The sequence below is a fragment of the Ciconia boyciana genome, chromosome 21 (assembly GCF_034638445.1).
Source record: "Ciconia boyciana chromosome 21, ASM3463844v1, whole genome shotgun sequence".
In the NCBI taxonomy this organism is placed as follows: domain Eukaryota; kingdom Metazoa; phylum Chordata; class Aves; order Ciconiiformes; family Ciconiidae; genus Ciconia; species Ciconia boyciana.
In genome coordinates this window covers 5,963,954-5,976,644 of record NC_132954.1, presented here as the reverse complement: position 1 = coordinate 5,976,644, position 12,691 = coordinate 5,963,954, and the positions used below count along the sequence as shown (strand labels likewise).

Here is a 12,691-nt window from a genome sequence, read left to right as displayed (position 1 = left end):
CCGGGGGTGGCCCCTTTTTGCACCGCCCTGGCCCAGCACTGGCTGGGGAGGAAGCCAGGGCTCGGCGTAGGTCGGTCCCTGCCTTTCCTGGCTGCCTCTCGCCAACAAACCCGTTCCTGGCTTGTCCCGGAGCGCTGGGCTGTGCCGAGCACCGCGGGGGTCAGCACCTCCCTGCCCCAGCTGCGCCGGCCCCGCTGCCCCAGGGCTGCCCCAGCCTGCTGGGACGGGGGTCTTAGGGTGACTCCGGTCCCCCGGCCCCACCAAGTGCCTGGTGTGCGGGGTGTGATCCCTGGGGAGCCTCGGCCACCCCCGGCACTGCTCACATCTGGCTCACGTACTACTTCGAAGCAGAGGCTTTGAAGGGGAAGCCAGGACACGGCAGCACCCAGAAAGCCCCGTGTGAGCGAGCTGTGCCAGGGCGGCACTGCACCGGCCGCTGCCCGGCTCCCCCGGCCGGCTGGGTGGCTTTCCGGGGTGGGTTTGGAGGGATGCATCTCCGCAACAGCAGGGTCTTCACCCTGCCATGGGGCTGTGCATCGCCAGGGGTGCTCACCCTGCACCCCACGGGGATGGCAGCACTGTGCAAGGTGCAGCTTGGCAGAGCCCGTGCGTGTCCCTGCTGCGCTGGGTGCATCCGGGGATGACCCACCTGGGTCTGGGCTCTTTGCAGGACTCGGTGCAGTGGGGCTCAGGGACACCGGGACCTTCTCCCTCCCCCAGAGCAGCCGCAGGCGGTGGCAGCGAGGGCAGGGCAGGCGTGCGTGCCAGCCCGCGGCACTTGGCTCTACTTCCCATGTTCACGTGGGCCCAAGATGTCCCGGCTGGACTTTGCCCCACTCTACCTTGGCTCCCCCACGTGTGCGAGAGGCTGCCACTCCCCGGATGGGGACACGCCTGGCCGCTGGGGACACACGGTGGGGGGGGACACGACATGCCAATGTCAGAGGGACGCAATGAGCCATGACCCCCCAGCTCCGGCTCACCGCGTCACGCCGAGAGCTACGCTTGGCACGCCGAGCACAGCCACAGGAAGGGGGTGAAGGGGGGGGGAGCTTGCAATCGCTTGGGCTGCCGCCGCTCCCGCCTCCGTACGTGAGCCCTTATCGGCTGGGGGGGCCGGGGGCTGCAGCGGAACGGGAATGGGCCAGATCTGCCGGCAGCGGCCCGTGGCATCCTCAGCCGCTGCCAGGGAGCTGCCTGGCAGGAGCACAAGGACTGGGAGCAGAAGCTGGGGATGCCCTTTTCACCAGTGGCTTTGCTTTGTCCCCTGAGGGTCTCGGGGAATTTGTGACTCACTCTGGATTCCTGTCAGTCCCGTTATGGAGAAAGTACAAAGTATGTGTCATTGGAGACAATCGGACTCCGGGCTCGACCCAGTTCCTTCCTGAGGCACTCAGCAGCCCTTCAGCTAGGTGTGCTCTGCCCAAGGCCACGCTTGCAGGAAAAGGCCCTTCCGAGAGCGCTGGCTGAGCAGCCGGGCGGGGGTCCCAGCAGATGGGGCTCTTGCCGGACCCTCGTTTGGGCACCCAGAGCGCCTTGGGGTCCCAGGGAGCAGACAGTCCTTATGCCCGGTGGGCTGCGGTGCTCCCTGCTCGCAGGCATCGGGGTGCAAGCACACCCCGACGGGCCGCAGCATCCTCCCCACGGGCTGCAGCCGAGAGCCGGGAGCCCTCCAGCCCGTGGCCCCGGGCTCAGCCCCTGCACCAGCTCCCACGGCCACCCGGGGAACCCTGCTCCCTCCCTCCGCCCGCAGCGCTTCCCATCCTGGCTGCCGTGAGGAATCTTTGAGGAATCCTTTGGCAGTGGCCCGGAGATGCTCCGTGCAGGCCAGAGGCAGGCAGGAGCCCCCGGGGCTGGCAGCCGAAGCCCTACAGCGAGTCCTGGTGCTGCAGGGGGAACCGGAGCCTGCGGGGCATCCAGGCCCCCTTCCCCGGGTCCTGAGCGCCTGGCTGGACACTGGCACTGGCAGCGGGGACATGGGGCCGACTCCAAGTGACGGTGGCTCCGTGTCCCGGGCTGTGATGGGATGTCCCTGTCTCACTTGCGTCCAGCTGCGCACACTGCAGCTGGGGTGCTGGGAGGGGGGAGTCACACAGCCCCTCTCTCCTCTCCCTCTCCCCTCCCTCTCTTCTCTTCTCCTCTCCCTCTCCCTCTCCCTCTCCCTCTCCCTCTCCCTCTCCCTCTCCCTCTCCCTCTCCCTCTCCCTCTCCCTCTCCCCTCCCTCTCTTCTCTTCTCCTCTCCCTCTCCCCTCCCCTTCTCTCCCTCTCCCTCTCCTCTCCCTCTCCCCTCCCCTCCTCTCCCTCTCCCCTCCCTCCTCTCCATCTCCATCTCCTCTCCCTTTCCCCTCCCCTCCTCTCCCTCTCCCTCTTCCTCTCCCTCTCCCTCCCCTCCTCTCCCTCTGCCTCCTCTCCCTCCTCTCCCTCTCCCTCTCCCTCTCCCTCTCCCTCTCCCCTCCTCTCCCTCTCCCCTCCCCTCCTCTCCCTCTCCCTCTCCCTCTCCCTCTCCCTCTCCCTCTCCCTCTCCCTCTTCCTCTCCTCTCCCTCCCTCTCCCTCTCCCCTCCTCTCCCTCTCCTCTCTCTCCTCTCCCCTCCCCTCCTCTCCCTCTCCCTCTCCCTCTCCTCTCCCTCTCCCTCTCCCTCTCCCTCTCCCTCTCCCTCTCCCTCTCCCCTCCTCTCCCTCTCCCTCTCCTCTCCCTTTCCCCTCCCCTCCTCTCCCTCTCCCTCTCCTCTCCCTTTCCCTCCTCCTCTCCCTCTCCCTCTTCCCCTCCCTCTCCCCTCTCCTCCTCTCCCTCTCCCTCCCTCCCTCTCCCTCTCCCTCTCCCTCTCCCTCTCCCTCTCCTCTCCCTCTCCCTTCCCCTCCCCTCCCCCTCCCTCTTCCTCTCCTCTCCCTCTCCCTCTCCCCCTCCCCCCCTCTCCCTCTCCCTCTCCCTCTCCCTCTCCTCTCCCTCTCCCTCTCCTCTCCCTCTCCCTCTCCCCTCCCCTCCTCTCCCTCTCCCTCTCCCTCTCCCTCTCCCTCTCCCTCTCCCTCTCCCTCTCCCTCTCCCTCTCCCTCTCCCTCTCCCTCTCCTCTCCCTCTCCCTCTCCCTCTCCCTCTCCTCTCCCTCTCCCTCTCCCTCTCCTCTCCCTCTCCCTCTCCCTCTCCCTCTCCTCTCCCTCTCCTCTCCCTCCTCCTTCTCCCCCTCCTCTTCCCCCCCTCTCCCTCTCCTCTCCCCTCCCCCTCTGCCTCTCCCCTCCTCCTCTCCCTCTCCCCCTCCCTCTCCTCTCCCTCCACCCTGCCCCGGGCAGCAGCGGGGAACCCCCTGGATGGAGCGGGGGGGGGGGGTGTGCTGGCAGGGCTGCCGGCACCCCCCAGTTTGCGAGGGCACGGGTGGGGGGGGCACGGGAGCCGGGGAGACCCCCGGCCCCGCGGGGGAGGAGGTGCCGCCGGGGACCCGCCGACCGGGGGGTGCCGGGGCCGCGGTTCTCCCGCCCGCCCCGACGGCAGCCCCGGGCCCGACCCCCGCCCCGCGGCGCTGCGCTCCGCCCGGGGAGGGGCAGCGCGGCCCGGCCGGATCGCGGCTATAAGGAGCGGCGGGGCCGGGGGAGGCGCTGGGCGGCGGCGCGGCGCGGAGCGGCGGGCGCGGCAGGTACGGGGCAGGGGGGGACGGGAGGGGGTCGTGCCCCGTGGGTTCCCCGGACCACCCCCCCCCCGCCTCCCCTTCTCCCGCCCTCCCCAGCACCCCCCGGCCCCGCGGGCTGAGACCTGGGAGCTCATCGCACTGCCCGCGCCTCCGCGGCGGTGCGGACCGGGACCGGGGCCGGGATCGGGCCCCGGGCAGCCCCCCGCCCCGGGTGCCCCGGGTATGGGGGGGGCCGTCCCGCTGGGGTTTTGCTCCTGGAGCAGGGGGGTAAGGTGTGGGTGGGCACGGGGCCTCTCGGCCGCCCGGGGAGCGGGCACCCAGGGGAGAGCACCCCGGTGTTTCGGGGCATGGCGCTGCGGGTCCCCGGAGCCAGGGTGGGCACAAGGAGAGTTAAGAAACCTGAAGATATTGAGCGTCCCCGGGAAGGGGAGGGCAGGGAGGGAGCGAGGTGCCCCGGGACGTGGCCCAGGGCTCGGCAGGCGGCGTGCTGGGTGCGCGGCGTGCTGGGTGCTGGCTTGGGTGGGCGACCCAGCGGGATGGGGCTGGTGTGGGGTGTGGAGCTGCCGTGTGCCCGCAGGACCCCAGGCTGCCCCCCGCCCGCTCACTGCCCTCCCTCTGCAGCGGCTGCGGGTCTGGGGACATTGCTGACAACATGCGCCTGCTGTGGGCCCTGCTCTGCCTCTGGCCGCTGGCCCAGGCGGCCCTGGCTTCCCGGGTGCGCGCCCGCCGGGAGCTGGGCCCCGGCTTGTATGAGCATGGGGTCTATGATGCCGGCGGGTCCTACTGCCAGCGAGGGGACGTCTGCTGCCACGGCCGTGACGACGGCTGCACCGTGCCCTACCACGACACCCTCTGCTACTGCGACCTCTTCTGCAACCGCACCATCTCCGACTGCTGCCCTGACTTCTGGGAATATTGTCTGGGCATCCCGGCCCCTTTCCCCAAAGCCCCAGGTGAGGCAGCCCCCCAGCCCAGCTGGGCAGGGGTCCATGGGTGCCAGGGGCCAGCCTTGGGGTGCCCGACATGCTTGCGTGATGCTGCCGGTGCCCCTCTGGATAATGGGTGCAGCTGGACACGACACCCCACAGCCCTGCCCTCGCTGCAGAGCTGCTCTGGACCCCTCGGAGCTGCGGAAACTCGTGCAAAGTGGCTGAGCTGGGACCGGGCTCCCAAAAACAGGGCTGGGAGCAGCCCACAGCCCCACAGCCCCGTCCCCTGCACCTCCCCACGAGCAGGGCTGCCGAGGGCAGGAGGGCAGAGGGGCAGCTCCAGCGGCCCGTACCTGTGGGGCAGAGCAGGGGTGGATGGTGCTCCATCCTGGCTTCTCCGGTCACGTCTGGGGCAGGCGGATGCTGGCCCTGACTTAACCCGCCCGGCAGCTGGGGCGGGCAGGGCGGACGGGGGCGAACAGGGGGCACGGGCGGCCCCCGCCGCGCAGCACAAGGCTCTCTAAGAAGTCCCTGCAGAGCGGAGCCAGCTCCTGGGTACAACTGGCCCCTTTATCCCGGTCCCGCCAGCCTGTGCGTGCGAGGCTGGCTCTGCTTGGCAGCCCCACGCGCAGCCCCACGGTTAACCCTCCCAGCGCTGAGCCAGCCCTGCTCCCACCCTGCGCCGTGGGGCACAAGCTGGTCCCCATCGTGCCCCAGCTGGACGGGCACGCAGGTCTGGAGGTGCCGAGCTGCAGCTGGGCACCTGCCTGGCTTTAAGGACTGCATTTATTTTCCCCTTGGTATTTACCCCCTGAAGCCATGGGGGTGCTGATGGGACCCCCGATACAGCTGGGCGCTCACCGGGGCTCTCCCGTCTCCCATCCAGGCTGTGCCCGCGCCGGCCGCAGCTACCCCACCGGAGCCACGTACCGGGAGAACTGCAACCTGTGGTGAGTGCCTCCGCGCTCCCCGTGCCACGCAGGCACTGCCGGCACGGCGCTGGTGTGCTGCCTGCCCGGAGGAAGGGCATCGGGGGGCCTGTGAGTGCCAGGGCTGCCCGCGGCCGGCTCGGCGGGAGCGGGAGCCCAGGGCCCGAGCTGGGTGGCGGGAGCCGGTGCCAAATGCCTTTGCTCTGGCATATTCGGAGCACGGAGCCCGGGGCCTTGAGCCACTCCCGAGTTTCAGCACATGCCTTTGTGGGAGCCGCTCGCTCTGCCGGGTTAGCGCGCCGGGATTTTTCTGGCCGCGCCGGTCCAAGCCCAGCTTGCCCAAGCCTGACGGGACGCGTCTGCAGCTGGCAGCCGCCACGGCTCCATGCCAGGCGACCGGAGTCCGGCCCTGCTGCCTGCTTTGGTGCAAGCAGCCCGTCTGCGCTGCAGGCCAAGAGTTTGCTGTTTGCGTTAGCGAGCAGCATGGGGTTTATCTGGAAACGGCTGCGGTGGTATTAATGGCATCCCGGAGGTGGGGGATAGGGGAACCTGCGGGCGCAGATGTGCCCGTAGACAAGGAGCAAACACAGCAGGGCTGGCTGGCTCGCAACGATGTGGCAGATAAGGGAAATCAAAGGCTCCGTCTGGGGTGTGTGCAAGGGCATGAGCACATGTGTGTGCACGTGTGTGCAGGCGTGTGCGCTGGAGCTGGAGGTGAAAAGCCAGCCCGACCCCTCCCCGAAGCCCCGATGCTGCATGGCGTTTCTCCAGGACTGTGGCGCGGAGGCACGTGGGGCTGGAGGAAGTCCCCGAGCCCCAGGGGAAGGTCGAGGTCCCCAAGCTGTGCACTTGGATGACTGGTCCCTGCTGCTGGGAAAGCATCCCTTCCCCAACAGCGCTGGCCCTCGGGGCCGAGGCTCTTCTGCCAAAACGCTCTTTCCCCCGCACTCGGCGCCTGGAGAGCAGCAATTCCTGCAGGGCTTCACCCCAGACCTTGTCCCTGCCTGGCTCCCCCAGGGTCTGGCGGGGGGGGGTTGGCAGGGGGCAAATGCAATGCCTGGGTGAAGCAGAGCGGGCTGCTGCGGGCACCCAGCTGGCTGCACCCCGAGGTGGTCCCGTGGGAGTCCCCGAGGAGTTAACAGCCACACGTGGGGTCACCAGCGCAGCACCGGGAGCGCTCGGGGATGGGGACGGGGCGAGTGCCCAGGGGTGCAGGTGCCACGGGCAGGATCAGGGCCGGGCTGGCGGAACACGGCTCCAGCCTCGCATGGCTCCTTAAAAGGGAAGAGCGTGCCGGGAGCTCGGCCTGCGGGCAGGAGAGAGCATGCCAAGCATTGCTCGCCATGCAGGGGGAGCACAGCCCAGGGCTCCCCGGTGGGACCCAGACCTGGCACATCCCCACCAGCCACACCTTGCCCTGGCTCTCCCCATGGGTGCCACAGGGCTCTCAGCTAACCTGGCCAGAGCGGCTTGGCCCAGGGGGGGACACAGCCAGCCCCGAATCCCCTCCCTGGGCTGGTGTCCAAGCCCCGCTCTGATGTCTGCAGGCCTGGCTGCTTTTCAGCTAATTTTCTGTCCCATGCTCCGTCTGCCCTCCGGGCTCCTGCGGGGACCAGGGCGGGGGGACGACAGCCCCGAGGGCCATGCAGAGGGCTCTCCGCTGGCTCCTGGCCCAGCTTCACCCTGTCCCAAGCTGCTGAGCCCCGGTGCAACCCCCAGACCCCGGTGCAACCCCCAGACCCCGGTGCAGAAGCAGCCCCAGCCCCTCACTGGCTGCCCACGATGGCAGCGGGTCCCCGGCTGGGTGGGGGCAATACCCACCCAGGGTCCCCCTGGTCACCCCAGGGACACCGTCCCTCTCCAGCTGACTGTCCCCTCCGGTGCCGTCCCCCCTGCAGCACCTGCAGCCCTGGCGGGCAGTGGCAGTGCGAGGACCACGCCTGCCTGATGGATGGGGAGCTGATCGACGCCATCAACAGGGGTGATTACGGGTAAGGACCGGGCACCGGGAGGGCGGGGAAGGGATCCTTCGCCCCTCGGTGCTTTTTGGAGCACCCCTGACCTTGTGTCCCCTCCGCTGCACAGCTGGAGAGCTGCCAACTACAGCCAGTTTTGGGGCATGACGCTGGAGGATGGGATCCGGCACCGCCTGGGCACCTTCTGGCCCTCTCCCACCGTCATGAACATGAACGAGATGCACGTGAGTCACCCCCCCCCAGCCCTCCAGGCCCCTCGGCCACAAGGGGAAACTGAGGCACTCCGAGGGTTGAGCCTGCCTGTCCCATGGCTTCACCCAATGCTTCGCCATCCCCTCGGCTAGTGATGTCCCCGCAGTGTCCCTGACCCCGGGAAGGGGCTCTGCAGCCAGGGGGAGGCAGGGAAGGGGCTGTGCCGGGTGGGTGCCGCAGGCAGCCCTTGTGTTTGGAGACAGCAGCTCAGCAAATTCCCCCTGACAATCCCCGGGCTGCCAGTGTTGTTTTTTCCCCGTTCTCTTGTGCCCGTTTCCCATCGGAAAGCCGGCCCCGCAGCTGCTGAGTCGGCAGAGCCAGCTGCGCCAGCGCTTTGCGAGCGGGGTGCCTCCGCCTGCCCCTGGGCTGCACCCGAAACCAGCCCCCATTCGGGCTGGGCAGCGGCCGGGGGTCCCATGGGTGCTGGCGGGGAGCGAGCGTTGCGCGCGGTGCACGCCCAGCGCCACGGCCTTGACTCCCAGCGAGGTTTAATTTTAGAGGCGCTTCCTGCGCTGGGATAAGCTGGTGTCGTGGCCGTGTCCTCCCCAGGAAGGCTGAGCTGTGTGCGGCCGGGGCGGCGGCACCATCCCCCCCCAAAGCGGAAAGCCTGGACGTGAGTCAGCGGCCGGGCGAGAGCCGGCCAGAGGCCAGGATGAGGGTCTCGAGGCACTTGTGCACTTGTGACCGGGCAGCGCCGCCCTTGCTGGTGTCTGAGACCGGGCACTTGGTGTTGTCATTGCCTAAGGAACCGCTGGAGCCTAAATTTAGGGAAGGTTGAGGGATCCAGCTCCTCTGAGACAAGGGGGCACCCGAATTCTGGTAGCTCAGCCAGGGCTACGGGCGTCCCCATCCCAAGGGGCCCTGCAGTGGGGCTGGGAGTGATAACGCTGGCTGGGGACCACAGCTCCGAGGATGCCCCGGGAGCTGCTGGGGATGGGCTGCTGTGGGCGGGGGGTGAAGGAGCAGGGGGTCCCCGCGCAGCAAGCACCCCTCATGCCTCGGCTCTGCCTCTGCAGATGAACATGGACTCCAACGAGGTGCTGCCCCGCCACTTCGACGCAGCCGCGAAGTGGCCTGGGATGATCCACGAGCCCTTGGACCAGGGCAACTGTGCTGGTTCCTGGGCTTTCTCCACGGCGGGTGAGATGGGACAGGACGGGATGGGGTGGCTGGTGGGGACGGGGACTAAACCTGCTGCCGCAGGGCTGGGGAGCGGGGCAGGACCCGGGGGAGCAGCCACTGCTCCCTGACTCCCTGCTCGCTCCCAGCTGTCGCCTCGGACCGCATCTCCATCCACTCCATGGGGCACATGACGCCCGCCCTGTCGCCCCAAAACCTCCTGTCCTGCGACACCCGCAACCAGCGGGGCTGCAGCGGGGGCCGGCTGGACGGCGCCTGGTGGTACCTCCGCAGGCGAGGGTGAGTGGGGATGGGACGGGACCCCTGGGGTAGAGGCTGCCCCAGTGCTGGGGTGGGATAAGGGGGTTCAAGGCTGTGGTTACCCAGGGAGAGCCCGGAATTGGCACCCCCGGTGCCCTGTGCGCATCCTGTCCCCAGGGCTGTCCCTTGGGCAGGCGGGGACCGAGGGGTGCCGGCCCCGGTGGGATGGAGAGTGGGGTTTTGGAGAGTAGGGTTTTGGAGAGGGGGGTTTGGGGATGGAGCCAGGTGGTCCTTCCCCTCCTCATGTCCTTGTCCCTCGGGCCAGGGTGGTGACGGACGAGTGCTACCCCTTCACCAGCCAGGAGAGCCAGCCGGCGGCGCAGCCCTGCATGATGCACAGCCGCTCCACGGGCAGGGGCAAGCGGCAGGCGACGGCACGCTGCCCCAACCCCCAGACCCATGCCAACGAGATCTACCAGTCCACCCCCGCCTACCGCCTCTCCTCCAGCGTGAGTGCCTGCGGGCCGGGGCCGGGCCGGGCAGAGCCGCCAGCGTGGGCGAAGCAGGAGCCGTTTGGTGTGGGGAGCGGGAAGGGGCTTGGCTCGGGGTGGTTTGCCTGGGAGAGCCAAGTTTGGAAATGAAGCTGGGAAAAACCCGCCACGGAGCCCCCAGGGGAGCTGCTTCTCCACCCGGCATCTCCGCAACACCCACCCGTGGGTGCCAAAACGTGGGTGCCTGCATCCCCGGGGTGTGGGGACGGCAGTGCTGGGGGTCCCGGCCCTGGTACCACCCAGCTCTGTGCTTGCAGGAGAAGGAGATCATGAAGGAGCTGATGGAGAACGGCCCCGTGCAAGGTAGGGAACCGGCGTGGGCACCCCACCCGCGTACCCCGAAGCTGGGTGCTGCAGTGGGCGGGGGGGACGAGGTGGGTGGGGGAAGCTACCCTGGCGGGGGCCGGCGTGGGAGCCCAGACCCCCCCACCTCGGCTGCTAACCCTGCTTAATATTTAGCCACGTGCCCGGGCAGCGCCGTGCTGTCACCAGCCCCCGGGTGCCCGTCACGCTGCCCACACCAGCGGGCACTTGTTGCTCATTAACTCCTGAGATTTAATCTCCGTCTCGGCAGTTGGTTTTGTTTTATTTTATTATTTTAAATCCTCATCTGAGTTTTGTCACATCGCCTGGAGGAGAATCTGGCTGCCACCTTACCCCTCCTGGGCGATGCCACGTGTCCCCGGTGCCCGTATCCTCCGCTGTGGGGGACGAGGGGCCCTGGGAGCTCGGTGCCCCGTCGCCCGGGGCATGGCCGGCGTTCCCAGACCCTCTCCCTCTGCCCGCAGCCATCCTGGAGGTGCACGAGGATTTCTTCATGTACAAGAGTGGGATCTATCGGCACACGCCGGTGGCTGAGGGGAAGGGGCCGAAGCACCAGAGACACGGGACCCACTCGGTCAAAATCACCGGGTAGGTGGGGGGTGGCGTGGGGGGCTCAGGGGAGTGCGGAGACCCCCGCTGCAGGGAGGAGAAGCGGTTTTTTTGGGGGAGGAGAGGCGTCCCCTTCCTCCGGGCAGGGAGAGGAAGCGGGGAGGGAAGGAGGGTGCGGGGAGTGAGGGCAGGGAGCCCTGCCGGGGGGCAATGCTCACCCCGGGGCTGCAGCCACAAGTGACACGAGTGCGTGGTGCTCAGCCCCCCAGTGGAGGGAGGCAGGTTGGAGGTGCAGAGCCCAAAGAAGGGAGCGGGGCCGGCTGCCCTGTACCAGCAGCTTGCTTCCTCCTCCCCACGGCTGAATATACCTGCCTGTATTTTGGGAGTGGACGTAAACACCTCGGCCTGGCCCCTGGGGAGGTGCCGGGGCCAGGGAACCAGTGGGGTCAACACAGCACCCCGCTATCGCAGTGCCGGGTGGGGTGATGCCCGCAGTACGGGGTGCAGCCCAAGGGGGTGTCCCGGGACCCCCGCTCACTGCCCTTGCCTTTCCAACACAGGTGGGGAGAAGAGCAGCTGCCTGATGGCCAGACCCAAAAATACTGGGTGAGTGTTGGTGGGTGTCACAAGTTTGCTGGGGCTCAGTCACTGGGGTGGGTGGGTGCAAGTGCTGCTTTCCCGTGCCCAGGTGGGATCCAGTTTGGGGATGGGGGGGTTCAGCTGGGCCACCCAGCGCTGAGCCGTGTCCCGTGTCCTCTCCACAGACTGCGGCCAACTCCTGGGGCACGGCGTGGGGCGAGGGCGGCCACTTCCGCATCGCCCGCGGCGTCAACGAGTGCGAGGTGGAGACCTTCGTGGTGGGCGTCTGGGGCCGCGTCAGCATGGAGGACATGCCCCACAAGTGAAACGCCATGCCGCCCACGGCCCCCCCCACCCCGGGGCCCCCCCGGCCCCGCAGATGTCCTTGTCCCCACGACGGCCCTGCCCAGCACTTGCAGCCCCTCCGTCCCCTCCTGAGGGCACCCATGGGGTGGGACCCCCACGCAGCCCCGTGCTGCCGGGCAGGGGGATGGGGCTGTCCTCTGGGTCCCCATCGCCAGGGGGGCCGCGTGTCCCCGCTGTGCTGACGCAGCGGCTGGGCGCGGTGGTGCGTGCACGGGGCACGCGGCCGGGGGTGCCCCGGGGCCCCGTCCCGTGTCCCGTAGGATTTACCCGCTAATCCCCCTGCCCCGGGCTCAGCGGGGCTTCGGTGGCAGCCGGGGGCTCTTCAGAGGCAGCTTCACCGTCCTCCCCCCAGTGCCGGTGGGCACATGCATGGGGTGGGGGAGCGCTGCAGCGGGATCCCCGCTGCTCCTGCACCCCCATATCTGCCCCCCCCGCCCCCAGGTTCCCTTGCCCTGGGCAGCCCTGGAGCCCGGGGGGGTTCAATAACCCAGAGGTGCCCAGGGGGTTCGTCCGTGCCCCCAGGGCTGGAGGAGCCCCGAGGCTGGGTGTTGCCAGCTGGGGATCAGGATGGGGTCCCCACCATGCTCCCCTGCCCGTCCCTATGGTGCTATGGCTCCTGCCACCCCCTTCCCGGGGACTGTGGGGACAGGGAATGAGCCCACCCCACGGTGTCCCTGTCCTGGTGGGGCCACAATCGGGGACCACGCAGCAGCACAGCCCGGGTCCCCCCAGCCCCTTCACCCCTAGGGCTGTAATTTTAAGAGTTTTTGTATTTATTTTGCTTTTTATTATTTGTAATAAACGTACCGAATCCTCAGTGCTAGGAGGGTCTGCTCCTTCCCCAGCCCTGCTCAGCTGCGGGGGGACGTGTGGCCCCGTGGCCCCGTCCCGGGGTGGACCCAGCCGTGGCCTCGCGTGTGGTTTGGCCCCGGGAAGGGCTGCGGGGCGCGATAAGGCCCCGCTCATTGTGCTCCTTCCGGCCCTGCCGCTCCCCGTGACCTCCGGCAGCACCGGCGGCCAGCGCTGGACCCGCCACGGGCACGCGCAGCCACATGGGCCACCGCAGCTGCCACCGCAGCCAGGGGTGCCATCGCAGCCAGGAGTGCCACCAGAGCCAGGGGTGCCACCGCAGCCAGGAGTGCCACCAGAGCCAGGAGTGCCATTGCAGCCAGGGGTGCCACCGCAGCCAGGGGTGCCACTGCAGCCGCCACCGCAGCCACCCACGCCACTACAGCT

The 12,691-nt window shown here is 68.9% G+C and overlaps 1 protein-coding gene across 1 annotated transcript; it reads left to right on the top strand.

The window, feature by feature from the left end:
- Window positions 1-3,527: 3,527 nt before the first annotated feature.
- TINAGL1 (tubulointerstitial nephritis antigen like 1) lies at window positions 3,528-12,272 on the top strand. Its single transcript, XM_072885358.1, has 12 exons — window positions 3,528-3,626; window positions 4,242-4,573; window positions 5,436-5,499; window positions 7,377-7,469; window positions 7,564-7,678; window positions 8,723-8,846; window positions 8,975-9,125; window positions 9,412-9,595; window positions 9,895-9,940; window positions 10,426-10,549; window positions 11,071-11,116; window positions 11,275-12,272. The coding sequence occupies exons 2-12, from the start codon at window positions 4,273-4,275 to the stop codon at window positions 11,413-11,415; spliced, it is 1,389 nt and encodes a 462-aa protein (XP_072741459.1). The 5' UTR covers window positions 3,528-3,626; window positions 4,242-4,272; the 3' UTR covers window positions 11,416-12,272.
- Window positions 12,273-12,691: the final 419 nt, after the last annotated feature.

What these genes read in the sequence shown, in the direction of transcription:
- TINAGL1 (XM_072885358.1), top strand. Translation starts at nt 4,273, where the DNA reads ATGCGCCTGCTGTGGGCCCTGCTCTGCCTCTGGCCGCTGGCCCAGGCG. An exon ending in CCTACCGCCTCTCCTCCAGC is followed by an intron (nt 9,596 to 9,894) that starts GTGAGTGCCTGC and finishes CTGTGCTTGCAG; the next exon opens with GAGAAGGAGATCATGAAGGA. An exon ending in GCCAGACCCAAAAATACTGG is followed by an intron (nt 11,117 to 11,274) that starts GTGAGTGTTGGT and finishes TCCTCTCCACAG; the next exon opens with ACTGCGGCCAACTCCTGGGG.